This window comes from Delphinus delphis, chromosome 1, assembly GCF_949987515.2.
Source record: "Delphinus delphis chromosome 1, mDelDel1.2, whole genome shotgun sequence".
NCBI lineage: Eukaryota > Metazoa > Chordata > Mammalia > Artiodactyla > Delphinidae > Delphinus > Delphinus delphis.
The window spans coordinates 94,194,161-94,212,287 of record NC_082683.1 but is presented as its reverse complement, the minus strand read 5'-3'; the positions used below and the strand labels follow the sequence as shown (position 1 = coordinate 94,212,287).

General features: G+C 36.8%; 1 protein-coding gene across 1 annotated transcript in view; it reads left to right on the top strand.

Moving 5' to 3' along the window:
• Positions 1–18,127, top strand: part of VAV3 (vav guanine nucleotide exchange factor 3) — a 395,580-nt gene that overhangs the window by 232,790 nt on the left and 144,663 nt on the right. The window contains exons 16-17 of the mRNA XM_060026411.1: positions 12,320–12,421; positions 12,727–12,827. Coding sequence (XP_059882394.1) covers positions 12,320–12,421; positions 12,727–12,827 — 203 coding nt within the window. The remainder of the gene's footprint in view (positions 1–12,319; positions 12,422–12,726; positions 12,828–18,127) is intronic.

The following is an 18,127-nucleotide window of genomic DNA, read 5'->3' as shown; positions in this document are numbered from 1 at the left end:
AAATTATAAGGACTACTACCTCTAGGTCTAGTATTTGAAGATTTGGCACAAATGTTTGTTTTATCTATAGATAATTTTCACGTTTGGAATTATTAAATTTGAAAAATATTTGACTAGCCAAACTTGGTATCTAATTTTAGAGGAGCTGATGGCTGTTAAGTGATGATGCATAGATGGAATAGGTCCTGAAAGATCCCCCATAGAATTGCTTTTGCTGAGCAGTACTTCAGCATTATGCCCTTGACTCATATCAAGAAGGGCTAGAAGGGGAAGGGGTACAACAGATTTATAGGGATGTTGTTGAAGACATTGTCTATATATCTCACACAGTGTCCCTTTTATAAAAATCTATAAGAGCAATTTTTCTTACACTTTGGTGCCAGGAAAATTTATACAATTATCTTTCAAGTGATCCTGTTTTCCTCTTTGCTTTGGTTGCTAGGAAGTATAGCAGTAAATTTGTAACATGTTTAACAATTAATCAATTATATTTTGGGATACATTTTATATACTAACTTTATTTTACTCTTATGTATTTAATCTTCTTTTGATACTCCATTAAACATCAACACATTGTTGAATGCCTGTGTATGTTAGGCACCCTGCATGATGCCAGAGATACAGTAATGGGCACATCTGACACAGCCCCAGCCTCATGGAGCTTAAATTCTTTGGGGGGAAAATAAGCATTAATCAAATAATCATACAAAGAAATGTAAAAAAGGAAATTGTTACAAGTACAATGAAGGCACATTACATGATGCTATGAGACTCTATTTTGGTTCTAATTCCTCTTTTCCTGTAAGTGTTATATCCCTTTCTATGGTAACAGAGATACATATTTACATACAGTTAGACACATACATATATACATATGTACATAAACACTATCTCTAGAATACATTTATACTTATGTTTTCTTGTGAAAACTCTTCTTCGATATGATTAAATGGCTGATTGTTTTTCCATTATGTAGAAGTATCACAATATATATGTCCAGTACCTTATCATTGGACACAGCTTGTTAAAAATTATTCACTATTGTAAAAAATATATATTGTTTTATTTTTCATTTTTTTGAAAACCAAGGTTTTCTAAAGAGTTCTGTTTTAGCAGGGGAAAAACAACAACAACAAACAAACAAAAACCAAAACCATCCCACCCCTCACACTCAAGAAGTCTGAATAGAATCCTTTTTAATTAGTCAAGGATAGAGGGTCTTATTGACAGAAGATAGAGCAGGAACAAATGCACCATAGTTTAACTAGCTTTTCTTGGGCCCATAACCATCAGTCACTTTGTCTGCGTGGGGCAGCATCTTGCCTGTTCCAGAACATTCAATTCATGCTGCAGTACTATCCTTCTATACTTGGGGCTAGCCTTCCATGTTGAAGCACTAACAGTCTGTGTGCTTTTCCATTCATGGAAATATTTACAAATAATGAGCTCTTAGACTAAATTCAGCATCACAAAGATCACATCCCTGAGGGGGGTGAGAAGGGAAGAGCAAAGCAATCAGGGTCCAGGAATGACAGTTTCCAAACAATGTGTCTACTGTAGCCTTCCCATGTCTCTACATTTACTAATGAGGCTGAATAGTTTATTACAGGCTTGTCAATGAGTTGTTTTTCTTTATGAATTCCTTGTTCATATCCTTTGCCAAGTTTTCTATGGGTCAGTTCATCATTGTATTATCATTGATTTGTAATGGCTTCTTTTCTATCAAGAATATTTTCACATATGCTGCAAACATTTCATTCAGTTTGTCTTTGCTTTTTAATTGCCTTGCGATATTTTTAGCATAGTGATTAAACACACAGGCTTTGAGACAAATCTTTGACTCAAACCCTGTTCAATGACTTATTACCTGTGCATTTTAGTCAAGTTGCTTAACCTCTTTAAAGCTTTTATGGATTGTTATGGTTGTATTTGCTTTTTTTTTTTTTTGTCTCTGGAAACAGTAGGTGTAAGGAATAAATTTAATAATGTATATTCACTGTAAAATCTTTAGAAAACACAGATAACTCTAAATTTTAAAAAATCATTCATAATTCATAATGCCTCTACCTATTCACTATGTATGTTAGCAAGCAGTTATGTCATATATTAATCACAGTTCTGGATATAGTTTGGAATAAAGTTGTTCTCCTTTAATATATTGCAGATATCTTTCTTGGTTAATATGTATGTTCACTTTATCATTGCTAATCGTTGTGTAATATTCCATCTATAGATATGCTATAATTTACCTTGTTCCTTATTTTTAATTAAATCAATTCCAATGTTAATTATTACATATGTTGTAATGAGCCCTTCATGATTACTTCTAATAAGCAGAATTTTATGTCATATGATTAATACATCTTTAAGGTTTGGGATATTTCTGTAGCTTCATCTACACTAGGTATTATCTTTTTTTCTTTTCCTTTTTTCTTTTTTGCCAGTTTGTTAATGTGAAATGATATCTTATTTAAATTTGCATTTCTTTTGGTTACTAGTCACTTAAATATGTTTTGTGTATTTATTAATTGTTTTTATTTCTTTTTTTTAATAAATTGCCCTGTTAATTTCTTTGCTAATTTTTCATTTAGAGTGTTCATTTTTTTTCCTTATAGATTTTAAGAGCATTTATATATTGCAAGGACGTTAATCTTTTATCATGAAAATTACAGATATTTTCCTGCTTTTCCTTTTCATTTTTACTGGTTTTGATTCAAGGAAAAATTTGGGGTTTTACAAATAAATAAATCTAGCTATCTTTATTTTTTACCTTTAAAGATTATGTAAGTAGTCATCAGTATTTTCTTCAAGTACTTTTATGTTTTTGTTTTTTGCTTAAAACGAATTTCAGGTTTCTCTCTAAATTTTACATTTAAATATAGATTTATAGATAAATTTGACATTTAAATAAGCTCCATGAGGGCAGTGGTTTTGTCCATCTTATTATTCCTTATTGCTGGCAGTATTCATGGCCCATCACAGGTATGTAATACATATATATCAAATAAATAATATAAATCTTTAATTACCTAAATTTTAATTTTGTTATAAAATGGGTGATAGAAATGTCCTTTCCTAACATTTTCAAAAAGCTGGAAGTGTACTTTCTAAAATGTATTTATAATCTGTTATCTTTCCTCTGTCTGGAACATTCTTCGTTTTCATCGCCTGAATTCTTGGTCATCTTTAGATGTCAGCTCAAGCATTGTTTCTGTAGGAAAGCCTTCTGTGATAATTGTTAGATAAGGTCACATTCCAAATTGTAAGTTTTCATAATACAATCTTTCTTTGTGACAGTTGTCACTCCTGCGGTTTCACAATTGTTTGTAGAGTTATTTAGATATTTATTTTCCCTACCAGCACCAAACAGGCAGGGACTTTACTTGTTTTTGCTTATCATTATATCCCACTGCCTGGTATTAGATATTAAGTTTTTTTTTTCTTTGAATGGAAAAATAAATGAACAAACTGCCACAAAAATTGCATACTGAGTTTTTGCACATGTGTGATCCCCTTGAGGGCTTTATTATTGATCTTTGTTTGTTTTGTTATCGGCCCCATACAGATTTAATAATGCTAGCTTTAGAAGACATTTTAGTATCTCTTAGGTTATGATGGCTTACCACGTACCCCCTATAATAATTCATCATAGTTTTAAAACTTTTCCAACTATTCTCACATATTTATTCTTCCACTTGAATTTTATAATCATTTGCCAAGTTCAAAAAATTCTCATTGTATATTTGTGTTTGTGTGTGTGTCTATGTGTTGGTTTGGGAGGAAGGAATCGTTTTAAATTTATAAATTAACTTGAGGAAAGACAGTGTATTTTTAATAAAATATGCAAGCTTCTTATTCAGGAATTTGGTATGTAGCTTTTATTTACTTGAATGTTTTTTATTTCCCTCAGTTAATTTTAAAATTTTATTCATCCAGAACCTGAACATTTCATGCTATGATTTTTCTTACACTTTTTTGTTCAGGAAAGAGTTAACATGGCAGGCTTGAGTTTGCTATCTTTAGCAAAGTCTGCTTTCAGGCTTAGACCTTGATTGGCATCTGGGAACTTGGGTTTTGAAATGTTCCCTTTCCCTATGGTACTAAGTGGTAAGGTTATTTGGTGTGCCAGGGGTACTGAATTTCATTGTGCTAGCCTGCCTAAATTAAAAAAAATAATAATACAATGGTTTATGATGGGCACCTACTTTCCTTCTGAGAGTTTTTAATGATTGTGGCTGATCTTGCCTGTGTAACCAACCCCCCAAAAATCCTTGAGCCATGAGTCTCAAGGAATCTTGCTGGGTAAAAACACTACACACGTGTTACTGCATTTTACTGATGGAGAACATTGGAAGCTTACAGATGGATTTCTCCAGACACCACCTGATATGTCTTTTTCTCTTATTAGTTTCATTAGTTTTAAGTTTCTTCTCTTGGCTTTTCCTAGTAGTCTTCATAATGTCACCTCCAAAGGATCATTCTGTGTACTTTTTAACAATATTTATCTCTCACGTTTATTTTTCTTGTCATATTATATTGATCAGCTCTTCCAGAAAAATGTCGAGTAGTATAGTTGACTTCAGGAAACTTTAACATGATTGTGATAGTGTTTTAAATATGTTTTCAGTTGTCTTTAGCTTAATATTCTTTATCGTGTTATGAAAACATCCCTTAACATCTAGTCTAACATCTAGTTCACTTAGAGTTTCATCAGAAGCACATGATACATTTTATTTTATGTCTTTTTTTGACATCCTTTGAGATGATCCATTTTCTTTGGTTCTTTATTAATCTGAGAAATTGTTATATATATATATATATATAATATATATATATACACACACATATATACACATATATATAATACATAGAAAATTTTTTAAAATTCAGAAAACTTTTAAATTTATTTTGTTTTATATTTTTGGCGGGTGGGGCTGTGTCAGGTCTTAGTAGAGGCATGTGGGATCGTCGTTGAGGCACGTAGGATCTTTCATTGCGGTGTGTGAGCTCTTCATTGCGGTGCACGGGCTTCTATCTAGTTGTAGCACACGGGCTTCTCTCTAGTTGTGGTGTGCAGGCTTTCTCTCTCTAGTCATGGCACGTAGGCTCCAGGGTGTGTGGGCTCTGTAGTTTGCGGCATGCGGGCTCTCTTGTTGAGGCACGCGAGCTCAGTAGCTGTGGCATGTGGGTTTAGTGGCCCTGTGGCATGTGGGATCTTAGTTCCCTGAACAGGGATTGAACCCACATCCCCTGCATTGGAAGGCAGATTCTGTACCACTGGACCATGAGGGAAATCCCTAAAAAAATTTATTTTAAGTGAGACATGATATAACTAAGTATCCCTAAGGTAATAGAGTATCCATATTATTTTAAATGAGTTTTAATTCTTGCTGTGGAAAACAAGATTAAGTATTATTGCTTATAGTAATTTACTGCCTTTTAAGTAATAGAGGTTAGTAGAAGGATGCAAGGTGAGATGCATCATCTTGTGACGTCATAGAAGATAAAATAATTTAATAGAATAATACATAGAAAAATTAAGATTGCTCAGCATTTTCTTATGGGACAGTTAACTGTAATTTTATGCCCAGCATGTGTTTGTCAAAATGTATATTTTCTGAATTTCAGCAATATTTACACATACAGCTATGTGTGTATATATTTTTACTTTTCTGTGTATTTTTGGTGCAAAAAAAAGCCTGCTGCATTCAGACAAGTATTTTTCAAAGCACCAACTTATGCTGCCAGCTCTCTCACCTAACTTTTAATGCAGTATGATGAAATAAACTATTTTGTGTTTTGCATAATTGTCACAGTGCCCATAATGGTGATTTTTTTTTTCCTGTTGGAGTGGGCACCCAGATATGAACTGAATATTTGAACGTTGGTAATATTGACAGGGCATGAGATAGTATGATGTCATAAATTGATTCTCATCTTCCACTCTAATTAGTCATGATCATTATACATTATTTTATTTTGCTAATATTTGCTTCCTGTGTTCTAAAACTATATTACTAAAAGATATCAGTTTATAGTTAAAATTGAGAAGAATGTTAATCTTAAATATATAAATTTTTAAAATAATAGCTGACTATAACTATAACTAACTCCTGTCATACTTACTACTGAAATATATTTGTATCTATGAGTTGCATTCTAGTTCTTGTAAAAAGATTAAATATTCTCACAAGGAAGAGAGGATGTAGGTAAATAAACATAAATTACAACATTTAATTGAAATTCAGTTAATCATTGTTTTTCTTCAGCTTTTATATGGGAGATAAAATTTTTTGGGCATAGTAAAAATATCTTTATCTCTCTTGTACTCCATCCAAATTTCCATCTGATAATGTGGCAAAAGCAGCCTTCTGAAAATAAGTAAAGTAAATGCTATAGTAAAAGCATGTTTTTCTGATTTCCATCAACCATAAATGTCTAGCAGCTTATTTTCCTAGTCGAATGTTTGATAGCTGTAAAGGTGAGCCAAGTTAAAAAGGAGAAGTCATGCCCCCTGCCCTCAATCACCACATAGGCCAGCAGTGAGATGGACATGTAAACAAGCACTTTTAATGCTATGTGGTGATTTCTTTTAGGGGTTGTACAAAGTTAATGAAAGCCTAGGTCATTCATATTAAGTTGGCATTGGGGTGTCAAGGAAAATGTTATGGAGGCTGACAAATTTGAACTTAGGTGTTGCTCCCACACCCTCCTTTGGTAATTGGCCCCACTAATCCTGCCTAACATTATTTCCTAGTATCTCTGTAATAGGTTTCTTCAGAGAAACAGATCAAATAAGGTGTGTGTATATATATATATATATATATATGTGTGTGTGTGTGTGTGTGTGTGTGTGTGTGTGTGTGTATGTTTGTGTATGTATATGTGTGTGTGTATTATATGTCATAAGGAATTGTCATGCACTTAGGGAGGTTGGTAAGTCCCAAGATCTCTAGGGTGAGTCAGTAAGCTGAGACTCAGGAGAGCCAAAGGCATAGTCCATATGAGTTCAAAGGCCTGAGAACAAGAAGAGCTGATGGTGTGGTTTTGTCCTTCGACCTGAAGACTTGAGACCCAGGCAAAGCCACTGTTTCAGTTTGAGTCTGAAGGCAAAAAGAGTCTATGTCCCAGTTCGAAGGTGGTCAGGCAGAAAGAATTCTCTCTCACTTGAGGGAGGGTCAGCCTTTTAATTTTATTTGGGCCTTCAACTGATTGGATGAGCCCCACTCACATTAGGGAGGGCAATCTGCTTTACTCAGTCTCAGATTTAAGTGTAATTTCATCCAAAAATACCTTCATAGAAACACCCAGGATGATGTTTGACCAAAAATTTGGGCAACCCATGGACCAGTCAAGTTGACACTTAAAATTAACCATCACACTGTCACAGATGATGCCCTGATCTGTCCATTGTTCTATGAACACTTGATATTCACTTGTGAACTTTCAGTCTTGTTTTCCCCCAAAACTTATATCACTTTCCCCCTTTCCTTTATCTACTAAATACCACTGACTTTCTCTAACTAATGTAACCACTAACTGATCTCCCCTCTTTATTTCTTTGCTCCTCAATTATAAATTTTCGTTATTTCATGGTTGTTTTTGTTTCTGTAATTCAGTGGACAACTTTCTGAGGGTGTGATGACTATGCTTTTTCTTTTTTCAGTCCTTTTCCCTCTAAGTAGAAGAATACTTAGTATATAGATAGGGATATTTGTTAATTAATTTATTTATTCAATAATATCAACTTAATATATATTAGATATGAAACACTGAGCTAGGTCATGGTAATATAAACATAAACAGCATAGAACAGCTTTCTGGTTGTTGGAAGCAGATGGTAAGTGGTTATAATACAATGTAGTATTACACTAGAAGGCTGAAAAAGTACTTTGGAAATCTAGATGATATGATAATCACTATCTTTATCATGCAGACTCAAATAAGATATTATCAAAGGAGTCACATTTTTTAATCTGGTCCTAAATGAGTAACTAGGTAAATTAACAGTTGTAAGTTAGGGGAAACATTTAGAATGAATGGACTACAAAACCGAGGGTTATGGATGAGAAGAATATGCTTGAGAAATGTGAGAAGGTCTGTGTGTCTATAGTGTATGGCTTGTGAGTCTTTGGGAAAGAAGAGGCAGGTGAGAGGTAGATAAAGCTATAGCTTAATACACTTTGCATGCCATTGCTGGAAGTTTTAACTTTATCCCTGTAGGCAATAGGAACCAGTGGACATATTCAAAGGAGTGAGTGACATATCATATTTTCATTTTTAAAGGTGATTCTGGGAATAGTATGGAAGATGGCCTTAAATAGGCAGAGAAAGTAGGAGATGGAATAATTAAGAAGTTCATTGTCACAATTTAGTTAGGAGAGATTGAGGGCTTGAATTAGGTAGTGAGAAGAGAGAATGGAACTTGCATTTTAGAGGAGGTATTTTTAAGGTTGAATCAATAGAAATTGGTCACAGTGTCAGGGAAGGAGAAATTGGAACATGAGAGGTTAAGAGAGAATGAATATGTAGGAAGGTTTCAGGGAAAGGGAAAAATTCATCATGACTCTTGAGTTTCTCGGCTGGAAGATGGGGTGAATGGTGATGGATTGAAATCAGAATTTGATTAGAATCAGATATGTTGCTTCAGGGTTTCATACATAGCAGCTCCATTGCTGTCATCTATTGAAAATCAGCCCTCGACACAAGGGTTTCTATTTTTTAAAAAAAGAATCAAGTATGTTAGGAAAGGTATGGAGTTGAGTGTTGCATGTGCTGCGTTTGAGATGCCTGAGGAACGGTTGGAATGCAGATCTGCAGGATGAAGAGGATGCCTAGGCTGAGCCGAGCTGTGTAGTCCTTATCTTGGCTCCCACATGGAACCAGGTGACAAGAGGGGGCAATTGGAGGAGAACATGTAGTTATAAGGAGACTTAAGAGGATCAACGTGCCTCGCTCTATACATATTTGATTGACTGATTAATTGTATTAATAATGGGCCCTATATGAAGCAAAAGAAATGGAATCTATGAGATTCCACTCACGTTCTCATAAGTAAACTGTAGTATATCAAAGCAGGTTATGAAAATGGAATCCTTTCTGTATAGCTGCATGACCAAGCAAGTGAGCTGACTTATATTGGATCTTCAGTTCTCATCTGCAGGCAACTCAACCCCATAATTGGTCTTGCTATGTCCACTCTTGCTGCACTTCAAGGAATTCTCTACATAGTAGCCCCAGAGATTTTTTTTTTTTTGTCAACTAAATGTGAGGTCAATCCCTATGTAAGATCAACTCTTTCCTTGGCCCTGCCAACCTCTCTTACACATCTCCTACATTGCCCCTCTTCACCCACCAGGCTCCAGCTAAAGGGCTCTTCTTTCTGTTCCTGCTTCACGGCCTATGTATATGGTAGGTGCTCAATAAATATGAAGTGAATGAATGACTCTACCTTATAGGTTTATTATGAGAAGTAAATGTGAAAAAATATATGAAGAGTCAATTAATGTGCCTGGTACATTAGAGGTGTGCAATAAACTCTACTTTTGATCATTTTTGTCCTTGTGTTACCAAATCTATAAACCTGATGTTTCTTTATCCTCTTCTCCTTCAACCTGCCTTTCTAGCTCTTCCCATCTAGCCAACATACTGTGTTTGACTTTTGCATCTCCATGTGTATTGATGTCTCTCTTCTCTTTAGTTGGTGCTTCATATGACTTCATCTAATTCCCTGGGCTTTTTGCATATGTGTCCTCTCCTGAGTAACCCCATTTCTTATTGTGCTTAAATCATTATGTATGGATTCCTGGTCCCAAGGACACTGAACATACAACAACCTTCCTGCAATGAAATTCCCAGGAGAATGGGGACCCTCTAGAAATTCCCAAGACTATCAAGGGACTCTTCACCACTCATAAAGCATGATCCTGATCACATCATTATTAATGTGGATTTGGAATCAGCAATTTATAAATTAGAGCCAAGACTCACTGAATACCAACTCTGGGCTAGGCAAAGTTCTAAGCACTTTATATAAATTACCTTCCTTTACAAGTTTGATTTTATTAGTATTCCTGTTTTATACTTACTAACCTGCCCAAGGTCACCCTGCTAGTGATTTGCAAGTTAGGATTTAAGCCCAGGTGGTCTAATTTCAGATTCCTGCCCTCAACTATGCTTTTATAATCTATAATGTCTCAATAGCAGTTGCAGGGTCATAGAGTTAACTTTTATTCTTTAATGTTTGATTTAAAATTTTTAAAATAATATGCAGTTTTAGTTAAAAAAAAAAAAAAACTTCCAACAGTTCCTTTCTATCATTCTACCCTACTACTTCAGGTCTCACTTAACTTACGGCAACTACTGTTAACAATATTTTCTGAGTTTTTGTCTTTATGTAAGATTTTTCTTTTTAACCTCTTAGTGTCATCTTCCTCTCAGCTTTTGTCTTCTGAAAAGTCAGCTTATTCCTAGTTAGTTGGTGAAAGTGTTAAATACAAATGATGATACACACACACACACACACACACACAACTTGAGTTGACCCTAGGAGAAAGGTGTTCTACCTATATCCCAGGCAGACTTCTAAGATTAATTAAATTCTTACCTATTTGGTATCTATTTACTTGAGTTCCTGCCTGAAGGAGACCCACTTTTATTCTAAAACTCCAGGGTGATGAATTCTTCAAGTTCCCGGGACCGAAGCTGCTATTTGACAATTCTTCTATGACTATCACCTTGACGCTCAGAGAGAAATGGACAATGGCCCTTCCCGTCTGGCTATATGGACTCAAGAATCAAATGTTTTCTAAACAATGTGAAGAGAGTTTTGTTTCTAGATCATTATCTTTTCCCACCTTTTCCCTTCCTGCAGCAGAACTCTACTTCTTCATCAGTGACAAAAAAAATGCCTCTATGGAAACGGCCGTGCTTTTCAGCATGCAGTGGAACATTTTCCTAAAAAGTGAGGTCACCAGAAGCACAGAGCAGAGAAATCCCAGATGGCACTAATATTTGATTTCATTTTGAGCTCACTCATATTCAGCAGATGGATTGGAAGGCTGACCTTGCTGACACTTCTGCAACACTGCCTGCTACTCCAATTGCCTTTGTGAATGTTTTTTCATAAGGCTTCTCCTGGTACCTCAGAGATTGATGCCTGGTCGCCCGCCTGTGTCATGCTTCATTACGCCAATGTGGTTGAGAGTTGCTGTGTTCTATAAAAGGGGAAATCCTAGCTCATCAGTATCTCAAACTTTTCCTACAGTCTCACAAATTGCTTGTAACATCTCAGAGAACATCATCTTCGCTTTCTAGGTGTACCTCTGATCTGTATTCGTTTTTAAGTTATCCTTTCCTAATTTTTCTGCTTTCTTTGGTGACATGGACAAATTAAGAATAATATAAAAAAATCCTCTGGAAATGACTAAACTTAACAGTTTCCAACATGCCTATTAGACACGAAAATCTAATTATATGAAGGTGAATATTGTTGAATTCCTCCTTGCAGTATAGCTTTGGTGGCTAAGAGCACAGACCTGGGTTGGAGTTCCCAGCTCTGCCATTTCCTTTACTTTAATGTAAGCCTCCGTTTCCCTGTTTGTAAACTAGTGATATTATTAGTGCCTACCGGTTAGGATTGGTGTGAAGATTAAGTGAGATATAATGAACAAATCATATTTTTATCACAGTATCGGCACAGAGTAAATACACAGTGAATGTCATTGTGCAGTATACTTAGTATTCTTTTGCATATGTGTATAATATAAAGGATAAAATAATTTTGCTTAGTTTTTGGATTGCAAGGAAAGTGGACCGTTTGTTAAGGAGGAAGTTTTTAATGATCAGACTGAGGCTTTGTTTCAACACTTTTTATAAAATTGTATTCACTTTTACAGATCATTACATAATCCACATACCTGTTTGGACAGGGACCCTGTGGAAATGCAGCACACCCTCTTCCCCTTCCTCCTGCCCCCTGCAGCTCGTTTCTGTTTCAGTGATGTGGCTAGAGAAAAGAAATGATCACACAGTGTGAATATCCTGACAGGTTGACCTACATGGCCATTCTGTAAAGTTCCCTGGGAACACTCAATGCTGAGGAGGATTAGGTTGCTTCAATCTTTACAAGTTGCTGGTTCTGACACAACCAGATTTTGGTGCATATTTTAAAGCAAAGCATACTTTGGCTTAGAAAACACTGCATATTTAATAGCCTGTTTGACTGAATCACCTCTCTACCCAATGTAATGTTGATGAATTAGACTGCGGTTTTGTTGTGAAACTTTCTTGAGGATGTTACTTTTTTCCCTTTGTATAGGTCCAACATAAGGCCAGACTATGCAGACTCCAATTTCCATGAGTTCAAGATGCACACCTTCAACCGGGTTACATCCTGCAAAGTCTGCCAGATGCTCCTGAGGTAAGTTTGTGTGATCCTGGTTTTCAGTTTAAAGGAACTGGTATAATTGCCAAATGTTTCAGACTTTGCTAAGGTCCCAGCAAAATGTTCTCAAGTGGGGATATTGCCTTACGAGTTTGGATCCATCAGGTCCTTCCTTGGCCTTGTGCCTGGACAGTTCCTTCAGAACCCAGGAAGGTCCTCTCCCTCTGCTGAAGGGAACTGCATAGCACTGTGTTCTCTTGTTTTGCTTTCTGGCAGTAATGATTTCCTATAGGCAGAATTTGGCACCTTTTAACCTATCACCCTCTAATTTTACCTTGCAGGGGAACATTTTATCAAGGCTATTTATGTGTTAAGTGTGGTGCAAGAGCACACAAAGAATGTTTGGGAAGAGTAGACAATTGCGGCAGAGTTAATTCTGCTGGTAAGTCATGTTTATTGTTGTGATTCTGCTTTTAATGAGAACATAAAACTTGCTAAACACAATTAAGGCTTAATTTACTCATAATATATGTTTATTATAACACATCGCCTTTTGAAACTATCATTTATGAGCACAATTAGGAAATTGTTGGAAATTCTTGTGACTTTTCTACATACCTGGGAGGCTGAGGGCTTCAAGGGGGACTTGGAAGGTTCCATGTCACCCATTTCATCCACCCCTAACCCCTAAATTTTTAACAACACTGTACAGATACAGCCAAAACACACAAATGGAGGTGTACAAACAAAGCAAAACAAAATGGTTCTTTAATTCTGTCTTTGGTTTTTGAATTTCTCCTTTTTTTCTCTTAAATATTCATCTCCGAAATGCTCATGCTGCCAGGGGTAAACATTACACAGACTAATTCATGAATTGAATACATTGTCATTTTACAGCATTTAACAAAGAGCACGTATCCTTTGGAGTTTGTGTAAATATTTTCCCCTTGGTTTTTAAAAATAATGCTCCGTGATTGTGACCTGAGCCAGTTTCTAAAACTGTTGGCAATTATGCATTCAGTAGCCTTTTGCCTCTGTCTGCTCCTCTTGGGCTCTCTTCCTTCTCTTTCTTTTCTGGCCTCTTTATTCTTTCTCTTTCTTCTTCTTTCTCTTTGTCCTTTTCCCCTGAGTTGCTCTGTGTTTTATCAATAAGACCTTTCAAAATCAGTAAAACTTTTTGAAAAGAAGAAAGGGATCTTTAACAGCTTGTGTTCAGAAGGTAGCCACGTCAACCTTTGATTTTCCCAAAGGGAAAGGTGGACATTGAATTATTTTGGATAATACGAAGAAGAGTGAAACAGAGGATAATAGCTCATTTCAGAGCTGAGTTCAGAAAATAGGCAATCGTACAAAAGGTGTGAATCCTATTAGAGGACTGAGATCACAGCACATTCCTCTCACTCGGCTCCTTCTGTAGATGTATTTTCAGGGCCCCACGAGCCATTGTCGATGCCAGGCATGGGCAGTGCAAGGAGAGAGAGCCCGACATTAGTTGAGCACCTGCACTGTGCCTGCCCTGCCTGGGCCTCTGCCGGGCCTTTCCTAGAGGGACTCGTTCAGTCCTCAAAAGAGCCCTTCCCTGTTTCTGATGGAGGTCACCGTGCTTATGCAACTTGCTCAAGGGCTGTTAGGTAAAGGAGACAAGATTAGCACCTACTAATGTTTCTCAAGGTCTGAAACAATCTACAAAGGTATAAAATATAAAAGAAATATTACATATATTTATTATTATTATTTAATCGCCTACCTGAAACAATTTATCACTTAAATTTCTGTGGTTCCATCTTTATGTGTTCTGTCCTTTAATCTCTTTGAGAACAATTAACATGTTACTTGCTCACAGTAGGTGGATGGATTTTTATAAACCCCCATAGCCCTGTCTTATGAGTTTCAGTCTCTGAGGAGTATAAAGTGACCCCAGAGTTGGCAGGGTTCTTTCAGTCTAAAGGGAATAGTGTAGGAAAGTGGTTGTGAGTCAAGCAGAGATGATTGAAAATCTGGCTCTGCTCTTAGCTAGCTGCATGAGCTTGGGGAAAATATGTAAACATTTCATTTATTCATCTGAAAAATGGAACTTAGAAGATTATTGTGAGGATCATATGAATTAATGTTTATGCCTAGCAAAGTGCCTGGACACAATAAAAATTCAATATTTTCATCCAAGGTGTTATGATGAGAAGCCGGTTTTTGAAAGGAATGGGTTTTAATCTGCATTTTGGTTGTTTTTGTGATGTGGAGCAAATGTGTATAGAGAAACTAGTGAGCACCAAACTTTGAAGTGATAGACAAGAATGACATTAAAAGGACTTAAAATTTTTACGTTACACACAAGTCAGTAGGAAACAGTTGGGAATTCCTGGTCTAGCCAGATACGAGAGTGGTATATTCCCAGTGTCTGTTCCAGAGTCATTGGTTCAGTGTCTTCTTCTGGTGCATGAGTTGCTCTATGGAAGGAGACAGCATGAGAAGGCATTAAAGCCTATCAGCTCTGGAGTCTTGGTCGGGTTGGAATGAGGCTCCACAATTTTCTAGCTGGGTGACTTTGGTCCACAGTTACTTAACTTTTTTTTTTTTCTTTCAATCTTTTGGCTGTGCTGCATGGCATGTGGGATCTTAGTTGCCCGACCAGAGATTGAACCTGTGTCCCCTGCATTGGCAGCACAGAGTCTTAACCACTGGACCCCCAGGGAAGTCCCCCAGTTACTTAACTTTTTTGTAAAGTTGGTATTATTGCTATTTTTATCTTAGCAATGATGAGAAATTGAGGCACAGAGAAATAAGTAACATGTCTGAGTTGCTTAATCAGTAGACCTAAAATTCAAATCCAGACAAGCCAGCTCCTGAGTTTGTTCTTAACCCCTGGGTTGGCGACCAGTCCTGTGAACTAGCTGTGATGATACATGCCAGATGTGTCGAATGCATAGTACCTAACCCAAGTACATAATCAAGTGCTTGGCTTTCTCTGTGAAAGAGAGAGAAATTCTAATCTGTGTTTGTTTGTTTTTTTTAAAGCAAAAAACACTTTAAATTTAATTAAGTTAGTAACTACCAAACGTCTTTAGGTTTAAATGTTCGGATGTGCTGCAAGAAATTCAGGTATCTCTGGGGACCATGCCTGTCCTTTCCCCATGGAATGTCTAATAGCTGGAAGTAATTTAGACACCTTAAGCTCCAGGGCCTCTTATTTTAAGATGAGGAAACTGAGTCAGAAAGAGTATGAAAATAAGAATAACAGTTAGTGCTTTGCAGATTATAGATAATGCTTACTTATACTCATTCATCAAAAGGTAGGATTGTTCTCTAAACTCTGTTATTTAATTCATTATAAAGCAAGAAATAGTTTTTTTAAACCTCTGGCTAAATTTGCTTCTTGGAGTTTTGAACGTAATTCCCTTGCTCTCTTGATTCTTTCTCTGCTTTGCATCCTTAGTTGTCCTCCATTCTTCTTATGTTTTGCACAGCTGTGTCCTCATTCTCATCCTCTCTCCTCTTTCTGTCCTTTCCTGCTCAAGATTTTTAAGAGACTGATAGCATTGAATGCTCGTAGTTAGTTAATTAGTGTTATGAAGGAGGCTCCCCTTTTTTGCCTTTGGATTAAGATTTGATGGGTAGCCCTTAGAAATAAAGGGATCTATCCTCAGAGCGAAGAGGAACTTCCATTACAGCTCTATCAGTAGCCTTCTGTCCCTCACTTCCAAAAAGATACTCTCTGAAAGTTGGAAGTCATGATACCCTCTCCTCAACATCACCCCTTCCTGCTCTGATGTAGGTAGTGATCATGCGTAGAGTGTGAGTTTCAGCTTGGTGGGTCTGTTATGAATGTGGTAAAATAGGTAGTATTTTGAGGACATGGACAAGCTAGACTTTATGGGCTGTGACCTATCCTATAGAGAATCCCAATTCCCAATATTGGTTTAAGTTTTGCACAGTTCTTTATTTCAACATCCAAGAGTAATTGCTTGCAGGAGTTCAGCAAGGTAACTTTCCATGAGTGATATGACTGGAGAAAAACGGGTGTAAGGAAGGAGGGCAGGAGGAAGGACATGATATATCAGAGGCTAGAGATATAGTTTACTTGAATGGGACTTTTGTATGCAGGAGAGAACTTGAGAGAGAACTTGACTTTGGGGAAAATCATCCCAACAGCCAAATTTAAAGCAAGTGAATAATACTGGTTTAAGGCAAACTTAAATTCGTATAGAATCCAGGTTCCCCCACAAAATTAAATCATCGGTGATTTGAGATGACTGACCCCACCTTTACACAGCTTTATGGCTTCGTTGGTTAACACAGTCTATATTCTCAACAGACAAAAAGAGATTCCTGTTGGCTCAGTGTGAGTCAAAAGTCCACTTGTGGTCCAGAAAGCCACGGCTACCAGGAATGGCTAAGTAGTTATAAACGTTGGATAGTTGGGGTGGAAGACAGTTCCAAAAAGTGGAGCATTTTCATTCAACATTGGACAGGTTTATAGATAAGGGAGCAGTCAGTTGGCAAAGAGGTACTAGTTGTACAAAATGACACAGTAACCCAGGAGCTAAATGAAGGCTAAAGAATCTTCCACTCCACCTTGTAATTGTCATTTCCACTGGTCATCACATTGCAGGCCTTACCCTACTTGACCTTTCTTGATCATCTGGCACAATTAACCATCCACCACATCCCCCAGGTCATCCTTTGTATGTCTGATTAATTTTTCAGGCATTAGCTATAACCTGTAACCCAGATAGATAAGACTCCCTTTCCACTTAAGGCTTTTCTCCTGAACTTTGGATTCCAAATTTCCATTTTCTTCTCATGTATCCATTCGCAGGTGTCCTGCAGTGACCTCAAATTTCACATATGTAAAACCAACCTCATTAGTCATCACCACCAACTTCCTCCTCTTCCTTGTCTTAGTTAAAGGTCTACCATTCATACACTCACTCAAACCTGGGTGTCAGCCTTGACTTACCGGCCTCCTTTATCTTCATTCACTTACCTATTCTTCTTAGTTCTCCTCCTAAGTCTCCCTAGGAGAGAGATACCATATCCACTGATATGGTATTGCTATAGATTAAACAAACATTGCTACAAACTCCCTGCTGTTAATTTTACATCCACTGTGCAATTTGCAACACGATCTTTATTAAAATCAAGTCTGATGTGTCACTTATTTGTTCACTATACCTTCCATTCCTCACAGAATAATGTTCAAACTTCAATTAGATGGTGAGCCTCTCACTGATAAGAATCATGCTGAACTGATGTTCTGACCTCTGGGAAGCCATGATGGATAGATGAGTGAGTGGACAGACCGACAAATAGAGTAATGAGTAGAACTGTGGTGTACCAGGATTTCTGGGTCCTGAAAATCATTGTAGTCTTAGAAGCAGAAGCAGGAGGCTGTGGGGGATTGGACAGTTTCTGGTTCTACCCTTGTAGAGACTAGAGCTCGAGTGGTTGTGGGATAAGTGGAATAAAAACCTGATCTGAATCCCTGGCTGATACTTTAAGAACGAAAGATAGAAAACTGAGTAGACCTTTGCATTCCTTTCTAGTATTTATTCAAGTTAAGGTTCATGCCCTGAGCATTGATCATCAGGCCTTTGACAAGGGACACTTGGGTTAGGTTAATAAGTAGCAAGAAAATGAACTGGCTCATGGAACACCTAATGACAAAAATGCCTCTATTTCTGGAAAAATCTACTCCCTTTCCATTCAGTCCCATTTTTAGAATTCTTGCATGGCTCTTAGTGTTTC